Here is a 20787-nt window from a genome sequence, read left to right as displayed (position 1 = left end):
GAAGTAGGGTTATGACCCCTCTTCTTGAATGTAGTTGGGCTCTATGCAACTTTGACAGAGAGAATACAGCAAAAATGAAGCTGTGCTCATTTCTGGGCCGGAGTCCTAAACAAGTGGCACCTTCCACCTCTTATCTCTTAGAACTGTCTTTTGAACAGTTATTGTAGAGGAAGCCATGAGATATGCAGCAAGTCCAACTACCCTAGAAATGCCAAAGAGAAGAGTGTGTCATCAGCCATCCCCAGCTGTTCCAGTGCAGATAGTAGACGTGGGAGTGAAGGAGCTATTTCAGTGACTCCAGCTTCAGCACACACCACAGGAAAAACAGAGGCCCCATATCCCAGTCATCCCCAGATGTGTGAGCCACTCCAGCCGAGGAACCAGACATCATGAAGCAGAGGCAAATCATCGAGCTAAGCCCTCACCAAATTCCTTACCGACAAAACATGAGATATAATAAAATGGTTGTTACAAATAACTGAAACATGAGGCAAATATGGAGTTCAGTTCGGATATCCATATTACAGATACAGATTCAGTAGAGATGTCAAGTTGGTATATGGATATATGATGCTGGAGTTCAGTGAAGAGGTCCAGATTGAAGATATAAATTTGGGAGACACCTTTCTCATTCTGTTCCACTATTCCTTTTTTCATAGTACTTAACACCTCTGACATGTCTAATGTTTATTGTCTGTCTGCCCTGATACAGTGTAAAATCCACAAAGATATGAATTTTTGTTTTATTCACTAACATCTCCCCTGCACGCAGAGCAGTGACTAGCATATAGAAAGAGTGACTAGCATAATAGAAATAGTGCCTAGCATATAGAAATATTTGTTGAATAAATGAATCAACTTAAAAATGGTATTTAAGACTATTTTAGTGATGAGATTACCTTAGGAAAGAGTGAGTGTAATAGAGAAAATATAGGTTTGAGAATGGGCATTTCAACAGTTAGATGTTGAGAAGATTAAGAGGAAACAGCAAAGGAGATGGAGAGGATGCAGCCAGTAAGGAAGGAGGATAAATAAGAGACAATACTCTAGAAACAAAGTAAAGAAAGTGTTTCAAGAAGGGGAAGTGATCAAGTATGTCAATGATGCTGACAGATAAGAGTAAGATGAGTACTGAGCATTAATTACTCGATTTGCCAATGTAGAAGATTCACTGAGGATCTTAACATAAATATTTGTGACGATGAAGTCCAACTGTACTGAGACTAGAAGGAGAATGGAAGGAGAGGCAACAGATTTTAAAAATGAGTTTTGCTTTCAAGTGGAGAAGAGAAATGGCTAAAGGGGGATACGATGCCAGGGTTTGTTGTTGATATACTACAAAATGTTTTTGTATGCTAAATAGGAATAAATAATTTTATGGAGAGGGGAAAAAACAACACGGAGAGAGAAGGGCAATTGAGTGGGTAAGAAGGGATGAAATCCCATACATAAACGAGAGGATTAGCCCTAGATAAGAACAACAAAAATAATTTATCTACAGCTAGCAAGAGGAAAAGTAGAGTACATGGGTACAGATGCAGGTATATTGATAGATGTAGTAGAAATTCCCTTCTATTTGGTTTTATTTTCTCAGTGAAACAGGAAGCAAGGTCATCAGCTAAGAATGAAGATGGAGATGTGAACTCATCCTTTAGCATTGTACACTTGGCATATATCTTGCTTTAGGACTTATATTGTGCTATAATTATTTATGAATATATCCCTTTCTCCACTAAACTATAAAGTAATTTATGGTAGAGGAATCACTTTTTATTTTTGTACTACCAGCACGTAACAAAATGCCCTGCAAACAACTGTTTAACTCACAGACTGAATAAATGAATGGTATAGATTCCTCTAAGACTGTAACAAAGCCAAAAGACTGAGAACAGCAATCAAATACTATCAAGAATCTATTTGGGGCCGGCCCGGTGGCTCAGGTGGTTAGAGCTCCATGCTCCTAACTCCAAAGGCTGCCAGTTCGATTCCCACATGGGCCAGTGGGCTTTCAACCACAAGGTTGCCGGTTCAACTCCTCGAGTCCTGCAAGGGATGGTGGGCAGTGCCCCCTGCAACTAAGATTGAACACGGCACCTTGAGCTGAGCTGCCGCTGAGCTCCTGGATGGCTCAGTTGGTTGGAATGCATCCTCTCAACCACAAGGTTGCCGGTTCGACTCCCACAAGGGATGGTAGACTGTGCCCCCTGCAACTAGAAAATGGCAACTGGACCTGGAGCTGAGCTGCGCCCTCCACAACTCAGACTGAAAGGACAACAACTTGAAGCTGAACGGTACCCTCCACACCTAAGATTGAAAGGACAACAACTTGACTTGGAAAAAAGGCCTGGAAGTACACACTGTTCCCCAATAAAGTCCTGTTCCCCTTCCCCATTAAAATCTTTAAAAAAAATAAAGAACCTATTTGATATATATACTTAAATACAATTGCAAATATTGAGAAACCAAAAACTATTAAATTTCAATTTACATGTGAAATTTAAAAACTACAGATAGAACATAAACATTTCTTTTTGACATACGAATAAAGTAATGAGATGTCAATATTAAAAATAACTATGTAGAGTTAGTCACGAGTTACTCTAGAGTACACATCACACTGATTCTAAGTATTGAACATTTCATGACAAAATGTCAAGATTCAGCTCTAAAAAACCAACATCTATGAAAAAGAGTTACTACAAAAATATCATCCATATAAAAAAATGTAGAACTCTTACACCATGGGCATATTTTATAAGTGTGTGGTTTTTTCTTAACAACGAAGTGTCAGAACAAAGAAAAATGAAGAACAACAGAATGTGTTCCTGACCTTTAGAATATTCTGATTACTTAAGAGTTTGTAATAATCAATACAATGCAAAACCATCGTTTTTGCATGATTTGGCTAAAACTTTTAACTTTCATACAAACTTTAAATAACTGTGAACTGTGTTACGTGGAACAATTACTTTTAAAATGACCCAATATTCAAAGACTGTATTTAAAAACCTAGAAATAAAAACAAATCATGAACATGTTATACTTCATTTAACTCTTTATTACCTTTAGGACATTCTTTTTCCTTCAATAAAAAGAATAGCAGTGATATATATGTTATTGGTAGAAAATTAAGAGCTCGTCTATAAAATGTTATGAGAAAAATTTCAATTATTACTGAATATGCCAATTCTTAATTTAAAAATGCTGAAGACGTCAGTCAATAGACTTAACCTTGAAACCGACCTCTCTCCCTCTGAACCAACGATTTGCTATACTTCCTAGGTAATCCTCCAGAAAAGTCTTTCTATATATTCACTGAATAGTCCAGAACACCAAGGCGCAGGTATGGAACAGGAAGGTGAGCAGGTCACCCAATACATCTGGACCCCCACCCCGTCCCGCTCCCCCGATTACTACACTGAAGTCCACAGGAGCAGGTGGGGAAGGAAGTGACACAATCCGACGAGGCACAGCTGTCTGAAACCCAGTGTATGACTTTCTCTCCCTATGACCTGAGGGTCAATTGTTTAGTTAGATGCAAAGGAAATGGAACCAAAAGGATTGTGAAGAGGAAATAAAAAATTAAAGGTATGACTCAACGTTCTTTACTTCTGGTAAAGTCAAATGGTTTCCACCACTGAGCAAACTGCAGTGCTTTCTTTCTCTGATCCTCAAAGCTTTCTTGGATCCCTTTCCTCCAAAGTCTTGGTTCTATATCCAGCATCCCACCAATGATTTCCTTTGAAAGAATGAGAAAAATACAGGTATGTATAAATACTGAAAATTTTTGAAAACAGGAATGAAAGTACTTGCTTATTCATATCTTTCAGTATGTGGATACTCACAAGCATAAATTTGATTAATTTTATAGCTAATAGCACAGGAAAAGGATCATAAAGGAAATAATCTAGAATAATAAGGCAAAATCCATTCCTTTCAGTGGTTGGGAATGTGGCTTTTAAAATGAAGGTGATTTATAATTTTTAATTCTTGGTTTATTTAGATTAGTAATATGCTAATCAAAATATGCTTTTGATTCCTGAAAAACAGATCTCCAGCTCATGGTAGAAGAAGCTGGTTTATAAACATACTGGGTAGCAGAGAGAGTCAACTATAGCTGTACATGTTGATTAACTTTTTCTTCAAACCATTTACCAGAGGAGATAAGGACCAAATTAATTAAATTCCACTTTGTTTTCCCTTTGCTGCTGTCTGGTAGATGTGCTAACAAGCAACAAAATGGACAAACTCCTTGACAAGCAGATACAGCCACCGTGTTTCTCCGAAAATAAGACCAGGTCTGATACCATATTTTCCCGAAAATAAGACTGGGTCTTATATTAACTTTTGCTCCAAAAGACACATTAGGGGATATTTTCAGGGAATGTCTTATTTTTTCATGTACAACAATCTACATTTATTCAAATACAGTCATATGATCTTCTAGAACATCATCATAATGTACTAAATGCATCCATCTGGCTGACGATCTTAACTGGGGCTTCTTTTCAGGGAAACACGGTAGCACTCCTAAGATTACAAAGTTTGCATAGTTAGATGTGACATTCCTGAGTGTTATAAAAATTCTGGGATAATTTTATCAACAGTTTCTAGGTTGTCCCTCTAAAATTGGGTGGAACAGTACTCACCAACTTCACTGTATATTGTGACCAAAGATTTGACTTACCTTCAAAAGAAAAGTGTTACCAAGTTGCTAAACTCTGGGATTTTATTAAATCTGTGAGCATACCTTTCCAAAGTAATGAGGGAATTTGTGTTGATCTTCAATGACATGGGCAAACCCTCCTTGGAGGCCAAAATCCACAGAGAAGTAAGGTAAGCCTTTGGGTACCTAAATAAACAGATAGATCACACATGAGTACAGCATGAAATCAGAAAGTCATGCTTACTTCCTCTTCTTGCTCTCAACGTGGCAGTAATTAAGCATCCCTCATGACAAAAGTATACAATATTTCCAATTCTAGAGATAATGAAGCAGTGACCTAATTTTCTGAGTAAAACACTTCATTTGGTAGCGTTTCAGCCAGATAGCTCTTCACAACATTCAGCAATTATAATCAAAACCAGTTATTTTACTGTCTTTGGTGAAAACAGGAAAGAAAAGGGATTTTAAAAATATATAACAGAGGAATACTTTTCCTTAGACTACACAAATAGAGAATAAGGATATGCTTTCTTATATTTTCCTCACAATGCAGAATAGAAAGAGGGGCCTAGCCACATACTTAGGGCTTTGTTTATAATATCCCTGAGACTTTACTACTACTTATTTATCAAAGATATATGCAGGAGTTATGGGCACTGAACCACATACAGTAAAAAATCCGCATGTAACTTTTGACTCCAGAAGAATTTAACCACTATCAGTATGCATGGGGCATTGGTTCCAGGACCCCCCTGCAGATACGAAAATCCATAGATGCTCAGGTCCCCTATTATAAAATGGTGTAGATCAATGCATACAGCTGGCCGTCTGCACCCACGGGCTCCCAACCGCAGATCAAAAACAATACAGGTATTTATTGAAAAAATCCATGTATAAGTCGACCTGTGCAGTTCAAATACATGTTGTTCAAGGTCAACTGTATTATCTTTTCTTCTCACCTTCTTTTTACACACACACACGCACACACAATATTTTAAACTCTATTTTAATTGGAAAAGGCCATAATTTATTGCTTTATTAATTAAGTAAATCTTGTCCTTGAAAGTTTTTCCTCCAAGCTCCAATTCTGTCATTAGAAATTATTCAAATGAGTCCATTTATGGGACTATCTCTCCTCTCTAATCCCCTCATACATTCTGCTTTTACTTATTTTGGCTGCGATTCACATATTTCTACTCAACTATATATATTTTGTATTGTGTCTTCAAGAAGGTTGAACTTGGAAGTAGATAGTATGGTATGGTGAAAAGAAAGTGGTTATCTTGAAGTAATATATAGCAATTAAAATTAAGGGTAATAAAGAGTTGTTCATGTTATATGAAAAGCATAAGTAAAACAAATCAGTTTACAAAATACTATATAATATCAAATGCAGAGAAATGGGCTAATGTTTTGTAGCTTTGCATTCCTTTTTTGTATTTCCACATTTTAAAAATATAAACGTGTATCACCTAGACAATTAAGAAAAAATAAACAGACAAGTCTCTAATTGCAGGTCTGATTCATATAACTACTGAATAACCACAGGCAAGTTATTTAACATCTCTAAGTCTCATGAGAACTCTGAAGAGCTCAGAGGTTTCCTGTGAGGATCGAATAGGAAAATGCACATCAAGTGCATGGCCCAGTACACAACACAGAAAAGATTATTCAAACATTACTTTCACTTCTGTCTCCCAAACAATAGTGCTTTGTGCAAAATTAGTGCTCAAAGAAAAAAAGATGGAAGGCTCCATTAGAATATTTGTGCTATTTGAAGTAGATCACCATGTGCGAAACATGAATCTGAATGGCTAAAACGGTATTACAGAACTACGTCAACTAAAGGACAGTACTTTGAAGGAAAGATAACTTGAGGAAGCAATTTGTGATGACAGTGCCCATGGCTTTTGTTTGTGTCATACTGTGTTTGGCAGAATAATGGCCCCCTAAATATGTCAATAATCTAATCCATTATTTGCCATAAATATGTTGCCTTATACTGCAAAAGGGACTTTGCAAATGCAATTAAGATATGAATCTTGAAGTGGGGAGATTATCCTGGGTTTTCCAGGTGGGCCCAATGTAATCACAGACGTACTTAGAGAAACAGGAGGTTGAGAGTCAGAGAAAGACTGGAAGATCCTACACTGCTGGCTTTAAAGATGAAGGACGGATCACAAGCCATGGGCTGCAGGTGGCTTCTGGAAGCTGGGAAAAGCAAGGGAATGGATTCTCCTGAGAGCCCTCAGAAAGAACACAGACCTGCTTAACACCTTGACTTTAGCTCAGTGAGACCCATCTTATACTAATGACTGCCAGAACTAATAAATACAGAGGGTGCCAAAAAAACACACTTTTTAAGAAAGGAAAAAACTGTATTAAAATTATGCTGATGGTAACCACTTTAGCACCTCTTGTAATTGCAGAAGTCAAACATGACTTGTATTCATCTTTTCTTATCAGTATATATTGAGTATTACAATTTTAATAGGTGTTTCCTTTCTTAAAATGTGTATACATTTTCCCCTCTGTATGTCATTTTTTCTTCTGTATGTGTTGTTTTAAACCACTCAGTTTGTTATAATTTGTTATAGCAGCATTAGAAAACTAACACAGACACTAAATCTCAACAATCTACTGCACAATTGCCAAGATGGCACAATGAACACTTGACTATTTTTACACAAAGAACAGCTGCTGCCACAGCTTCTCCTCTGTTCTCCACTGCAGGCTGCAAAATATACAACCTACTGTCTTGCTAGAAGCGTTGTTAGTCAGTAGGCATTGCAAAGGCTCTAGTATCAAAATATATGCACAATTACCATCTTCCTTTTCTTGCAATTACTAGAATCACAGAAAGATTTTATTGCTGGTAGAAAAACAGCAGTATCTGAATTTTCTCCTTTTAATATTTCTCCTGTTACCCCTGACTTCTATAACTGTCCTTGAGCTTGAAGGTCTCTGGCTAAACCCAAATTTTCCTTGAGACTGACTTTCCTTGGTATTTTTGGTTTTTTTTTAATTGGTCCCTAAATGTGTTAGATGTTTTTCAACTATAGTTATCACAAAATTAACCTTAAAAACCACAACACTTAAAAGTTCAGAAATAATTCATATGAAATCTCAATAAAATAGCCTTGTTAAAAATGACCACTTTCTTGATAAGTTATTTAATATCATGCAACTCCTTTACAATCAACATTCAGATCTGTTTCCCTTGTATATTTTCAGAAACTTCACACTACACAGCAAAGATAACAAAAGACCCAGAGAAAGTAAACAAAACGGACATATAAAGAGAAGCTTATACTCACACTGCGAGGAGAAACATAAATCAATGAAGAATCAGAAAGAACTACAAACATGTGAATCTTTACTAAAAGCCAAGAATCTACCATGGGGCAAAAAACACACAAAATCACCCCACTCCCAATAAAGCATGTCAAATACTTTATGAAACTGCAAAGGATGTAGAACTTTTTAAAAAGAAATATGTGTTTTTTTTCCAGAATAAAAATACTGTTAAAGTAACTAAAGACTAGTATAACTTCATGCTCAGAAACATTTTTATCATTTTTAAAAGGCACTGGAAAGCTTGCTAACCTAAAAGTGACCTGCTTTGGAATTACTCTTATACTCAAGCTCGCTTCACAATTCCATCCACATAATTACTGAATCCTAAAGCTTAGAGAAACCTCCAGAGGTCATGTCATCTGGATCATACCCAATATGCTGTGACTCACACACAACACTATGTGGTGGCTTAGAAAAGGCCATTGGTGTTATTTGTAACACTTCCAAGTTGAATATACAACCACCACTCCTATAAGGATCTCTGTTTCTTATTTTCCATATTTGTTCAGTTAAAATATTAGAACCCTCTGGGTACTTAAGTACTTATCCAGGTTTTACAAAACAACCTTACACTAGGGAGGAGATAGTTTATCCGTCCGTAACAAAGCTGCATGTGCAGTGCAGCAAATGGAGAACAATACATTTCTTTTAAAAGTTCTACTTTGAAATATTTTAACTGAAATTTTTAAATGTCCTAAAAGAATATTTAGAACATTTAATGGCATTGGAAATTATGATATGAGAAGTGAAAAACTCAGCCACAGAAGCCATATGTACATTAGATGCCTTTTTCTATAGGCTCATAAGACAGAAATACATAGGGCATTTAGGAGAGGTTTTTGTTTTGTTTTTTTTAATATAGTGACTGACCCAATTCACCAGCAAAGGGAGACAAAAAGATTGTAAATATTATCTTACCTTTGAATTAAAACTATCTTCAATAAATGCAACAAAACTTGAATCTTTTGACTGGGATATAATACGTGTAATTAGGAATCCTACCAGTCTCATGTATCTGGTGTCTGGCTTTCCAAAAGAAGAAATGGGAGAAAAATATTCTAGTGACATCTACTAGAAGAGGGGTCAGCAAATTTAAAAAAAACTTTAAAAAGTTCCAATTTAAATAAAATATTCTGGGCTTTGCAGATCATACAGTCTCTATTGCAGCTCTCAACTCTACCCTTGTAGCATGAAGCTGCCAAAGACAATACATAAACGAATGGGTGCATCTGTGTTCCAATAAAACTGTTTACACAAAGAGGCAGCAGGCTGGATTTAGCACATAGGCTGGAGGTTCCCAACCTCTGCACTAAGCTATAAGCTCCATAAAGTCAGGGATTTTCTCTGTTTTGTTCCACCGTGTATGAAAAGAACCTAAAATTTACCAGTGCTCGGTAAATAGGAGGCACTCAATAAACTATGTAGACTAAATTAATTTTTTAACAAAAAAACAAAAAGGAATCCACAATTCTATTACGTCTATTCTATTTAATTTATATTTCTAGGGGGAAAAAAAGAGGTCATTACAGAAGTACTCAACTTGTGTAACTTGTATATAAAAGTTGATCTGCAATCATGATTAAACTATGAAACATGGTGCAGAAACTCCCCAAAAGAGTAAAGAACCTGTAATCTAACTCACTTGTTTAAAGGGACGTAACAAGCAACCTTTGTATAAGGGGGGAAAAATAAAAAACGAGTTCCAAATTCAAAATAGAAAAATGTTTCTCACACTATAATTCCATTAACAAGAAAGCCCCTCTCACCACCTGTCCCACAGAAGCTGAGAAGCCCATGACAGGAGCTCCCTGGCAGTCTGAGGGCTGTCACAGCCAATTATAGGGACTACAACGACAGACGGCCAGGGATCAGGAATCAACATTCAAACAAGCATCTGAACAAATATGCATTTGCTAGATCAGGTAGAAAGAACATAATTTCTTCTGTATTTATAGATGAGTTACTTCACATTTGGTCATTCATCAAATGGTCTTTTTCTCAAGTAAGATGCGGAAATTAATGAAGATCCTGGGTAATTTCTTATATTAGTAAAGAAAAGATACTTACAGACTTTCTGATATCTTTTGAAGAGAGATCAATCAATTTCTTGTTCATAGACCACTCTTCATCAGATTCCATTATGGCTTTCTAAGAAATAGCCATTTTTTAATGAAAAATAATATATATGCAATCACAAAAAGACAATTTAAAAATGAAACAATACAGTAAATTAATTACAGGGTATATTATACATGGTAAGTCATTATTTTTAATGGATTAGGCTTTAATTTGTGTTATTTAAAACAAGAACTTGATTTTTTTAAGTCCTATGTTTAGTCAAGATAATACTCTCATTCTCAACTTTTGTACTGAAATTAACTTCAACTTTACATAACAAAAACAATCCTCAATAAGACCAAACAATTTAATATTGTGCATAATTTGTGAACATAAAAGTTCCCAAACTCCTTACTCCATTCACAGAAATCTACTCAAATAAATACACTTAGTTTTACTGCTCTTGTCCCAAATATGAAAAGAGTAATTTATATGCTTTCTAGCAACCAAGTACTTGAACAATTTGTGGCCATATAACAAAGAAGTAAAAATGCAGGGGGAAAAAATACATATAAATGGCATTGTAAGACTTTCTAGGCTAAGCAATTAGGACTAAGATTTATGGTAAAGAAATGTTTAATAGAAAGAAAGGCCAGGGTGATGAGTATAAAATAATTTCATTTTGTACTATATCATCATTAATGAAGCAAATTTTAAAGATGAAATTAACATTCAAATAAGCACAATTTAAATACATCAGATATACTGCTGTTCCCTATTTAAAAGGCATGGGTTGCTTGTGTTGACATTATAATGTAGCATATTCAGTATAAAATTGAAGCCAAATCCAATAAATGCATCTTTAATGATCATAGAAAAGGTTTGGTGTAGAAAGGTGACACCATCCTGCTAAGAGATATTTCTGTCACCCAACAGGACCACCAATGGCTGCTCTACGTTGTGCCTTATACCTCAATGCGTGTAGTCACAATTACCAAAGACCCCCATGTCCCTCCCAAAAAAAAGAAACCACTGAAGAACAGTATAATAGTCTCTTTCTCAATTGATTTTGCTTAACACAGGATTGGCATGGATTCTGAGATTGTCTGGCTTATATAACCTCCTATAATTGCATAATTCTTCAAATAAAAAAACCAGATAGTTTTTTAAAATTTCTAGAGAAAAAGTAGATTTTTCACCACCTCATTAACCTTAAAAAGTTGTATAATCCTCTTTACTAGAATTTACAGTTCACATTCATAAACTTTACCATCCAATACTGTATAAACATTGCATTTGCAAGTCTTCCTACACTACTTCACAAAATATTACCTCCTTTTTTTCATCGCTCATGTTACTAGTTCATATATGGTTCTACATTTTTGTATTTATATTAGTCTATAAATTATATTATATTCAGGTCAGCAAAACACATGCTATTTAGTAAAAGTTGCTTGAATATTATAACGACAATTAAGAACTCTAGTCATTTACTATATATCCAAAAATGTATGTTGAGATTAGATGTTAGTTTCTTTTTACAAATAGCATAATGGGGTATTAAACACTAAACTTACATCAATAAATTGTCTCATCAGGTACAATTTGTACTGTTTGGATGTAACTATCTACGGTTCTCATGAATTTCAATAAGTTTTCTAGAGTTGTGACTATAATTTTGACTCGGAAGTTCTTCAAGGTAAAACCTGATTTTTAATTTGAGAAATGATAAATTAAAATAGAAATTATAAATTACCATTTGACGGTATATTCACACTCATAAATAACCATGCTTTTAAAGGTCAAAATCCCAAATTTCTTTATACAGAATTTTTTGTGCTTTACTTCATTTCTTTCTGATATAAAATTTAAGTACATTGGAGAAAAACTACAAGAGTAAAGATAATGCCTTCATAAAACAGCTCTGTAACAAAAAATAAGTATGCATGTAAAGACTATAAATACCTTAAAATAGATGGGAGCCATATCACCCACTTCCTTCGGGAGAGGAATGCATTCATAAACCATATGATACTGTTTCTTCATGCTCAGATTAGTTTCTAAAAAGATGCAGTCCAATCCTTTATCTTTAAACATCTTTACCAATGATTTTCTAAACATCTGAAAAGAGGAAAATGGTTACATAAATAAAACACTTAGAGAAGATTCAAATTATGAAAACAATAAAAAGTACAATGAATCTCTTTAAAATAAAAAACAAATAGTAAACAATATCTGAACTCTGTAATGTTTGTTACCTTATACTTACTTCACTTTCTAAACCCACTACATAATTTCACATATGGCAACATTTTTTTAAACTGAAACTCTTTCTACAGAGTTTTATGTATATATTAGATGGTTCCAGTAAACTAAGAAAAAGAAGAGAAAATCAAATTAGGTGGTAAAATATGCAGAACTGACAGTAAAATCATAGAAAAACACCCAGAAGCCAAAAAAGGTACTCTGAGCAGGTAGGCATTCTTAAATTCAGTAAGAGACAAGCAAAATTCATTTATAATGTTTCCTAGTGCTCAGAGCACCTTCACTTGTTGGTTCCCTTATGTATCTACTGACTATTGTAACCTTATATTCAAGCAACCCTCTATTTTCACATATAATCCAGTCCTACCAAGTGGATAAAAATTGAATATACTAAAGTTGAAAAGTAAGAGTGTTTGCTCCCAAAGAACTCATCCTTATTATAAAATCCCAATTTTTAATTCTTTATTTACTCATTATTTATTTATTTCATACCCCCAGGCCCGAGGGACAATTGTTTGTAGAGGGTGGTTGCATGGTGCTTAGATGTGGTGTCCAGGATATTCATGTGTATTCACAGGACATCCCTTGTAGTACAGGATGAAGCCAGGGGTTAGAAGAAAGGGGAGAGGCTGCAGACCAGGAGCCAAAAGCCACCTCTATCCAACCACCATGTGTGGACCTCCAAAGTGTCTGGGAATTACAAATTCAAACTTGGCCTCACACAGTGTTATGTAAGTGTATTCGTATAAGTAGGTGGATGAAGCGTTTTTTATTTAGATTTGTCAGCTTGATTTGTAACTTTTTAATATTTTAATTAAAATTTATATTATGATTATAGATCACATGTAGAAATAATACAGAGCAATCCCATGTACCCTTAACCCAGTCTCCCCCAATTGTAACATCTTACAAAACCACACACACCATGATATCGATATTGATACAGTCAAGATACAGAGCAATTCCCACCCTATGGGGATCCCTCCTGTTGCCCTTTTAGAGCCATAGTCATTCCCATCCCCACTTCTGAAACCTTGGCAATCACCAATCTGTTCTCCATTTTTTAAATTTTGTCATTTCAAGACTGTTATTTAAAAAACAAACAAACAAAATCAGACTCATAGAAACAGAGACCAAAGGGATGGTTACCAGAAGAAAGAGGGTGAGGGGATAAGTGAAAAAGGGAAAGGGAATATAGTCAATAATATTGTCATAAGTTTAGACAATGACAGATGATTACCAGAATTTTATACATTGTAAGGTTTAGAAATGTCGAATCACTATATCGTACACTAGAAACTAATATAACCAATATAAGACTGTATACCAAATATACTCAAAAAAATAAAAAATTTAAAAATGTTATATAAATGAAATCACATAATTTTGGGGGGTTGGCATTTATCACTCAGTATAATGCCCCAGAAAGTTGACCAAGTTGCTGCTGAACCATTGCCTAGTTACTATTATACCACATAGAGACAGAAGTTCAGGTTCCCCACTTGGCCTCCGATACCCAAAAGGGAAGAGGCTGGGTAGGGGATGATGGACGTTCTGAGTTCCCACCAGGCCTCCACTGATAACTTATTATTGATCACTCTTCACTATTCTGTTTTCCACTCATTTTATAAAATAAGAGCAAGTTAAAAAAAAAAATCAAGTAATTATAATTTGAGGTGAACTAGAAAGGTACCTAGTAAGCAACAGAGATGGGATTCACTTTTCATTTATATAAGCTGAACATAGTCTCTTTAGTTCAGACACTCAATTTGTTGTTAAATGCAAAGCCTTGGCTAAGAATGTAAGGGAATGCAAACTTTCCACCAGCAATCTCATTATAGGTGATTGTTAGATAAATCATTACAGATGATTATTTCCCCTTTTAAAAATTCTGACTGAAGTATTATATTTTATAAAATCACATTAATAGAAATAGTATAGAAATGAGGCTAAATTACGATAAAAAATAATAAAATATAAAATATTGGTATAGATAGGTAAATGGTAAAATTGATCACTCAAATTTTATAGTTGCCATGCCCCCAATCAGATTTCCGCAGACAAAAACCCTTCCCCAAAAAGGCCTTGTTAACTAAACTGTTTCATTTTCCTCCTCCTCAGCAAACAAGAAGACTGAATTTCCCAGCCTCTCTGACACTTAGGTGTGGCCATATTTCGTTCTGAGTAATAAATGTATGTAGAAATCATGTCACATGTGAGTTGAAGCAGTTAAGAGGTAGTGTGCCTTCTCATGTTCGTTTTCTTCCATTGCAGGGCCGAAGGAGAAAGACCACCACAGGAGAGTCATCACGAAAGGAGCCTGGATGTGTGAATTACTGCTCAGAGGTAATCTGCCTTGAAGAACTGTCGTCCAGCCCACACTGGACTATGATACAAGAAATTAACTTTTGCTGTCTCAAGGTACTGTGAGTTAGGTTTTATTTGCAACAGCAGTGAAGAATAATAAGACGGGCAATTAACTGACATCAGTGATGTGACTGAAGCAGCTAATGAACCAGAAAGTGACAAGTTAACCCTATTTATTGTTCCCTCTACTCAGTTGTATGTCCCAGACAGTTACCTTCACATGCACAAAACAACTAAAAAGCAAAATCAAATGGAAAAATGTATAAATTTGGTTTTATAACATAGTTTTTTAAGAATGTCTCTATTTTGTTAACTGTTGCTATATTTGTGAATTTTTATTTATTATGAATATTTCCACTTAACTTTGTTTATTTTGTTATTTAGTTTTGTAGTGAAAAGATAATTTGATATAATAGAAAAAGAAAATCATTACTAGAGTGGAACTATATATTTGAAAATTAAACTTTTTTGAAGATGAGGAACAGTGGATAAAAAGCAGCAACAACAACAAAAATTTACATAATCCAAAGATTATCTCACAAAATGCCTTCCTTCATGTTTGTTCATAATTCTTTCCTGGTTTAACTGTTGGATGATTGTTCTAAATTCTATCTGGACAAGAGCGAAGATAGACTCAAGATTATCATTGGTTATAAATGAAAACTCAAAAGTACTAAATCAGTAATGATGCAAAAATAATTCAATATTATAAAATATATAAACATCATACTAACAGCTTCAAGGAGGACACACATGTTTAAGTGCTTCCCCTCTATGTACATAAACAACTTGAATTTAAAAATATGAGTTTAACGATATAATTTGAGGTTATCAACTCCATTAAAGTAGGACTTCCTTCAAGCTCAATATAACAAATACACTATACATATTTAAATAATATTCATTTTTTTAAAGCTGTATGACAACAGTGAAGAAAGTTTTTTAGTTCAATATCATAAGATTCCAAAACTATTTTATGCTTCAGAGACATAGAAATCCCATGTTATGGGGATGACAGAAAATTCCCATATTCCTAGTAGGAAACACTTCATCCTTTGGGTAATCACTGTTTTCCGTATTTCTAAACTATAATTACTCACCTAATTGCCATCCATCATTTAGGTAACACATGTGGACTAAAATTCCTTACAACATATTTAAGTAAACTATACTATAGGGTGTTATAATTCTTAATATGCATCAAGTCACATTACAAAATGTCAAGTAAATATGAACAAACAATTTTGAAATAAAAATTAAAGTATAATATTTTCCTTAACAATATCAAAGCTATTTAGGGTTGATCATGTAATAGTAACACTGTAATTTATTCAAGTTTTCTAAATAGAACATGTCTAACTAAAGATAAAGTTATCCAAAGATAAATGCTATGAAATAGGACAGAACATACACTTTTAACTTTATACCCTTTACGGAGTGACCCTTCAAAAATGACATTCACGTAATTTTTAAAACAACACAAACTTACTAAAACAAGAGAATGCGACAAAATACACTGAAACATCAGATGACCCCGTGTATCTGACTTAAACACTAGAAAGCTGGTTCACACCAAGGTGAGGTGGGGGCAGGGGGCTTAGGGACAGTAAAGAAGAAAGCATGCTGCACTTCAGAGTCCTCAGAAGGCTCAGGAACTGGCAGCGCCAAGTAATTATGGAAGTAAAAGTGAAGGTGTGGTGCAAAACAGATGGCGTGCTGAAAGTCTTTTGGAAAAGCAATTACCATGCCAGACCCCTCCTCCACAACAGCAGAACACTATGGGATTATCCTTTAGAGACAGTGTTGGGCTGGGAAAACCAGCCAGTTAAGAGTATACAGTCTGAAAACAGGGGCATTATAGGAAGTGTTATTAATGTTCTCAAATGTTCAACATTCTGCCACCCCAGCCTTCTTCCCCAGCTCAGCTCCCAGAACACTGGTAAGTGACTTAGATGCTCCAGGCCAAAGATTAAAAGAGTCTTTCTAGAGATTCTGACTGGCCTCAAGGAAAAGATCTAAAGGTACCACAACACAGGAGGCTCCCCAGTGAAATGGTCCAATCATATCACTACACGGTGAAGCCCATTGCAGATAAATATCAACCACCCCACCACTACACAGCTAATTTCGGATATTTTAAAAATGGACCTACAGTGTCTGACTATAATATATGTTCAAGCATATTTGTCAAACTGGTAGAAACACATTTAAAGGAGGCAGAGTTTCATTATATATTTAAGAAAACTGAAAATTTGGATCTTATTCGAATTCTGTGATTATTCCTCTATGCTCTGTTGAAACTTATTTTTGCATTTTCTATTAAATATAAAATATAAAATTCATTATATGTTACTAGAGGATGGTGATAAAAATCACTTGAAAGAAATGGCTCCTGTATTTGCAAACAACATATTTTGCTTAAGTCTAATCCTTTTTTTAAAATATATTCTCTAAAAGAGGTGAATGACCATAAGGATATCCATCAGGACATAATTTGAGTTTTTGTACATATTTTAATCTAAAAACAAAAATCCAAAAATGCTACATTTCTTTAAATAAGCCAGAATTCAGATATTTTATTCATCCACTATCTTACAGTAATTTATAACTTCTAACAACTTTTTCTTTCACAAACAAAAAGAGCTATTATTTGCATAAAACAATTTGGCTTTCCCTCCTTCACTCAATTTTCCATTACGCATCGGCTTACAAAATCTGCTAAAGTATAATATAACCTGCACTAGAATATACTGTTCCTTTGGGCAAAATTAATGAATGATTTTGTCTTGGCATTTCTCACAACCTCTAGATTATCTTATACCCATGTACTCAGTATATGTTGTACAGAATAAATTTCTTCTTTATCCACCTCAATGTTTTTCATCAAGTAGCTTAGTTTCTTACAGAAATATAAAACACACAGACCAGATTCCTGTATTACTTAAAATCTTTTTGGCACTGTAGTTTGCTCTAAGTTAAATCAGTTTTGCATGTATAAATTTTTAAAAGGCATTTCAGAAAAGTCCTAAAATAATTCTGAAAACCAAATTTGCATACTTTCCACTTTAAATTATTTACTGCACTGGCATCCATTACTAGGGAAAAAATTTTTTTTTCACGTCAAATATATCGGGGGTGCCAAAAAAAACAATGTACACAATTAGACACTTTGGTCAACTTACTCAAGCAGTAGTTTACCATAATCAGAAGTGTGTGGATGCTGATGGTAACCATTTTGAGCACCTCTTGTAATTGAAGAAGTCAAATGTGACTTGTATTTATCTTTTGTTATCAGTATATATTGAGTATTACAATTTCAATAGTTTTCCTTTCTTAAAATGTGTATAAATTTTCTTGGCATCCTCTGTATTTGTCCACATTCTTAACCCTTCTACCCTTTGACTTTCACACCATAAACTTAAATATTACAGGGAGAAAGAGACTAAATTTTATTGGATATAGTCAAAATATCTCCCCTTTATCAGCATGATGGACAAACTCATACAGTCTCTCTTTTGAAATCTTACAATTTTCACATTTTTCTAACTAGGTGTCCCTCTAACCCTTATTCAGTTGTCGGGTGTTAAAAACACAAGAGTTTCATTCATTCTTTCTTTTTTGGTCATTATGAGGTCTTGAAATAATTCAGCAGCAATTTCACCCATGCTGTGCCTTTCAATTTCTAGAAAAACAGACACACACACAGACACACACACACACACCCCAAAATAAAATCCCTGAATCCAAACCCTGGGCCAGGTTATGAAAGGGAAAGTGAGGAAATTAAAGCTGGTAACAAAATTACAGGAGCAAAGAAAGCCAATTCCATTACAGGAAAATATGAGAACTGCTGAATATAAACGTTTCTCTAACTTCCCCAAATTGTGTTTTTATTATCTGAAAAATAACTCTGCTTTTGGCTGTAATTTATTAGCTTATTTGGCTTTAATTTATTAGCTTATTTGGAAGAATGATTATTTCATGTTCCACAAAAGCAAAGATTAGAAATCTTACACTGATTTTTTTAAGTAAAAATAATTATTACTTTGTCACAGTATATTTAGTAGACAAAAGTTTTCAGTAGTACACCTGAAGCCAATATGTCAATTATATCGCAATAAAAAAAATTTTTTTTAAAGCTTTCAAAACATGGAGTCTACAAAGGATCATGATGAAAATATCACGGGCCATACCGTGTTTCCCTGAAAACAAGAGCTAGCTGGACAATCAGCTCTAATGCATCTTTTGGAGCATTAGACCCGGTCTTATTTTACTATAATATAAGACCGGGTCTTTAAAATAATATAATTATAATATAATATAATATAATATAATATAATATAATATAATACCGGGTCTTATATTAATTTTTGCTCCAAAAGACACAATTGGCGCTGATAGTCCAGCTAGGGGACCAGGGTAGATTATTTTCGGGGAAAGAGGGTAAATATGCACACTATGGAAATGTACACAAGTGTTTAAGTTCAGAAAGTAAAATCATTGGACAAAGGTATAAAACCTGTTGGAATTTACCACAATAGTTTGTAAAAATTGCTGATGAACATTGCAATAATAATGAGCATTATCATGCTGACCTGAATTTCCTCCCAGATGTCTTCATCCAGTAAGGTAGCTGCTCTGTGGTGCTGCAAAGGGACAATCAGGCAGTGCCCCTCAGTAAGAGATCGAAAGTTGGGTAAACATAAATAAACCTATTGGGAAAAAAATGAAATGTTATTGCTATTTATTCTAGGTTGCAACAGATGAACCCCTAGTAGGGAAACATGGCTAACATTTAATAAAGTATACTTGTTTATAAGCAACATATTTTATTTTAATATTTTAAAAGATAAATTTAATATTTTAAAAGTATTATAAAAGCCATGAAAATAGCTTTTAATAAATTGAAAATAGCACAAGTCTTAATTTTAACTGTTCTACATCAAAGATTAAGCTTACCGAAAGACAGAATGCTATATGCTTTCAAAGCCTTTGAAACAATACAATTTTTGCAAGGATTTAAAAAAAAAAAATACATGGCCTGGTAATAGCAGAGAAGTCTAACTTATGCCTATTAATTCAGGCCTTCTTCTCTCATTGGCTCAGAGAAGAGAATTAACCTACTAAGAGAGAAAGGAAATAACTTCTGTATGGCTTCACTGCTCTCGTTAAGTTTTATTTAGTTACATACATGTTATTACCTACAACTTGGTGCTATTTTTCCATTATAAACTGTCTTTTTTTTAAAAAGGTCAATTAGTTATGTATGCAGTGACCAAATGTGTGCATAAATAATATTCAGCAGAGGCTTGATCTTATTTTCTGTTATTTTTTTTGTTAGGTTTTAGCTAGAAGTATTTCATACGGCAGACAATGTTTATTTAAGAAAATAAGGCAAAATTTTAAAACTTTGCTGAGAAAGGACAACGTAGAAGTAGATAGGGATATTTACCTACATTTATAGTAAAATCACAACCATATTCACAATGAAAAACAGTATCCATACTGATTCATTAATGCTAACAAATTTACTAAGATGTTAACAACAGAAGAAACTGGGTGTGGGGTATATGGAACTCTGCAGTGTCCTCTCAATTTTTGGATAAATCTAAAACTGTTCCTAAAAAGTCTAGTTTTTTAAAACAAAAAGTAAAGCTCTGTGTTAAGACAAGGAAGTGGCTAGATTACTTTTACTTTAAAAAAAGAGGAAGAGGCACAGACAGCTGATGACCAGAAAGTAATTTAACTGTCTGACTGTAATAAGTACTAATATAGTTTCATTAATACATGTGGATTTAAAACATTAACTTCAAATATTAAAAATTCAAGCTGAATGAGAACTATTAAATTGCTTTGAAATACTACTTATCATTTCTGCTTAATGGCAAAGTAATTTCTTAGAAACTCATAATCAAATATGATTAATATGGTAATAACTAAAAGGAATAATTTATTGTTTATCCAGATTAATAAAATAACCTATTAACTACAGTCGATGAGATAGGCAGTCAGTGCTTTAGGAAATGGATGAAATGCCTCCCAATCAATATTTCAAATATTTCTATATTATAATA

General features: G+C 34.2%; 1 protein-coding gene across 1 annotated transcript in view; it reads right to left on the bottom strand.

The window, feature by feature from the left end:
* Nucleotides 1-3037: 3037 nt before the first annotated feature.
* CWF19L2 (CWF19 like cell cycle control factor 2) overlaps nt 3038-20787 on the bottom strand; it is a 98998-nt gene continuing 81248 nt past the window's right edge. Inside the window, exons 14-18 of the mRNA XM_088791475.1 lie at nt 19309-19425; nt 12047-12202; nt 10091-10171; nt 4751-4852; nt 3038-3739 (exon numbers count right to left, since the gene is read on the bottom strand). Coding sequence (XP_088647601.1) covers nt 3596-3739; nt 4751-4852; nt 10091-10171; nt 12047-12202; nt 19309-19425 — 600 coding nt within the window. The 3' untranslated portion in view covers nt 3038-3595. The remainder of the gene's footprint in view (nt 3740-4750; nt 4853-10090; nt 10172-12046; nt 12203-19308; nt 19426-20787) is intronic.

The sequence above is a fragment of the Rhinolophus sinicus genome, chromosome 14 (assembly GCF_057876585.1).
Source record: "Rhinolophus sinicus isolate RSI-liver-muscle chromosome 14, RSI-T2T, whole genome shotgun sequence".
Classification (NCBI taxonomy): Eukaryota; Metazoa; Chordata; class Mammalia; order Chiroptera; family Rhinolophidae; genus Rhinolophus; species Rhinolophus sinicus.
This window is presented reverse-complemented; position numbering and strand designations above follow the sequence as displayed.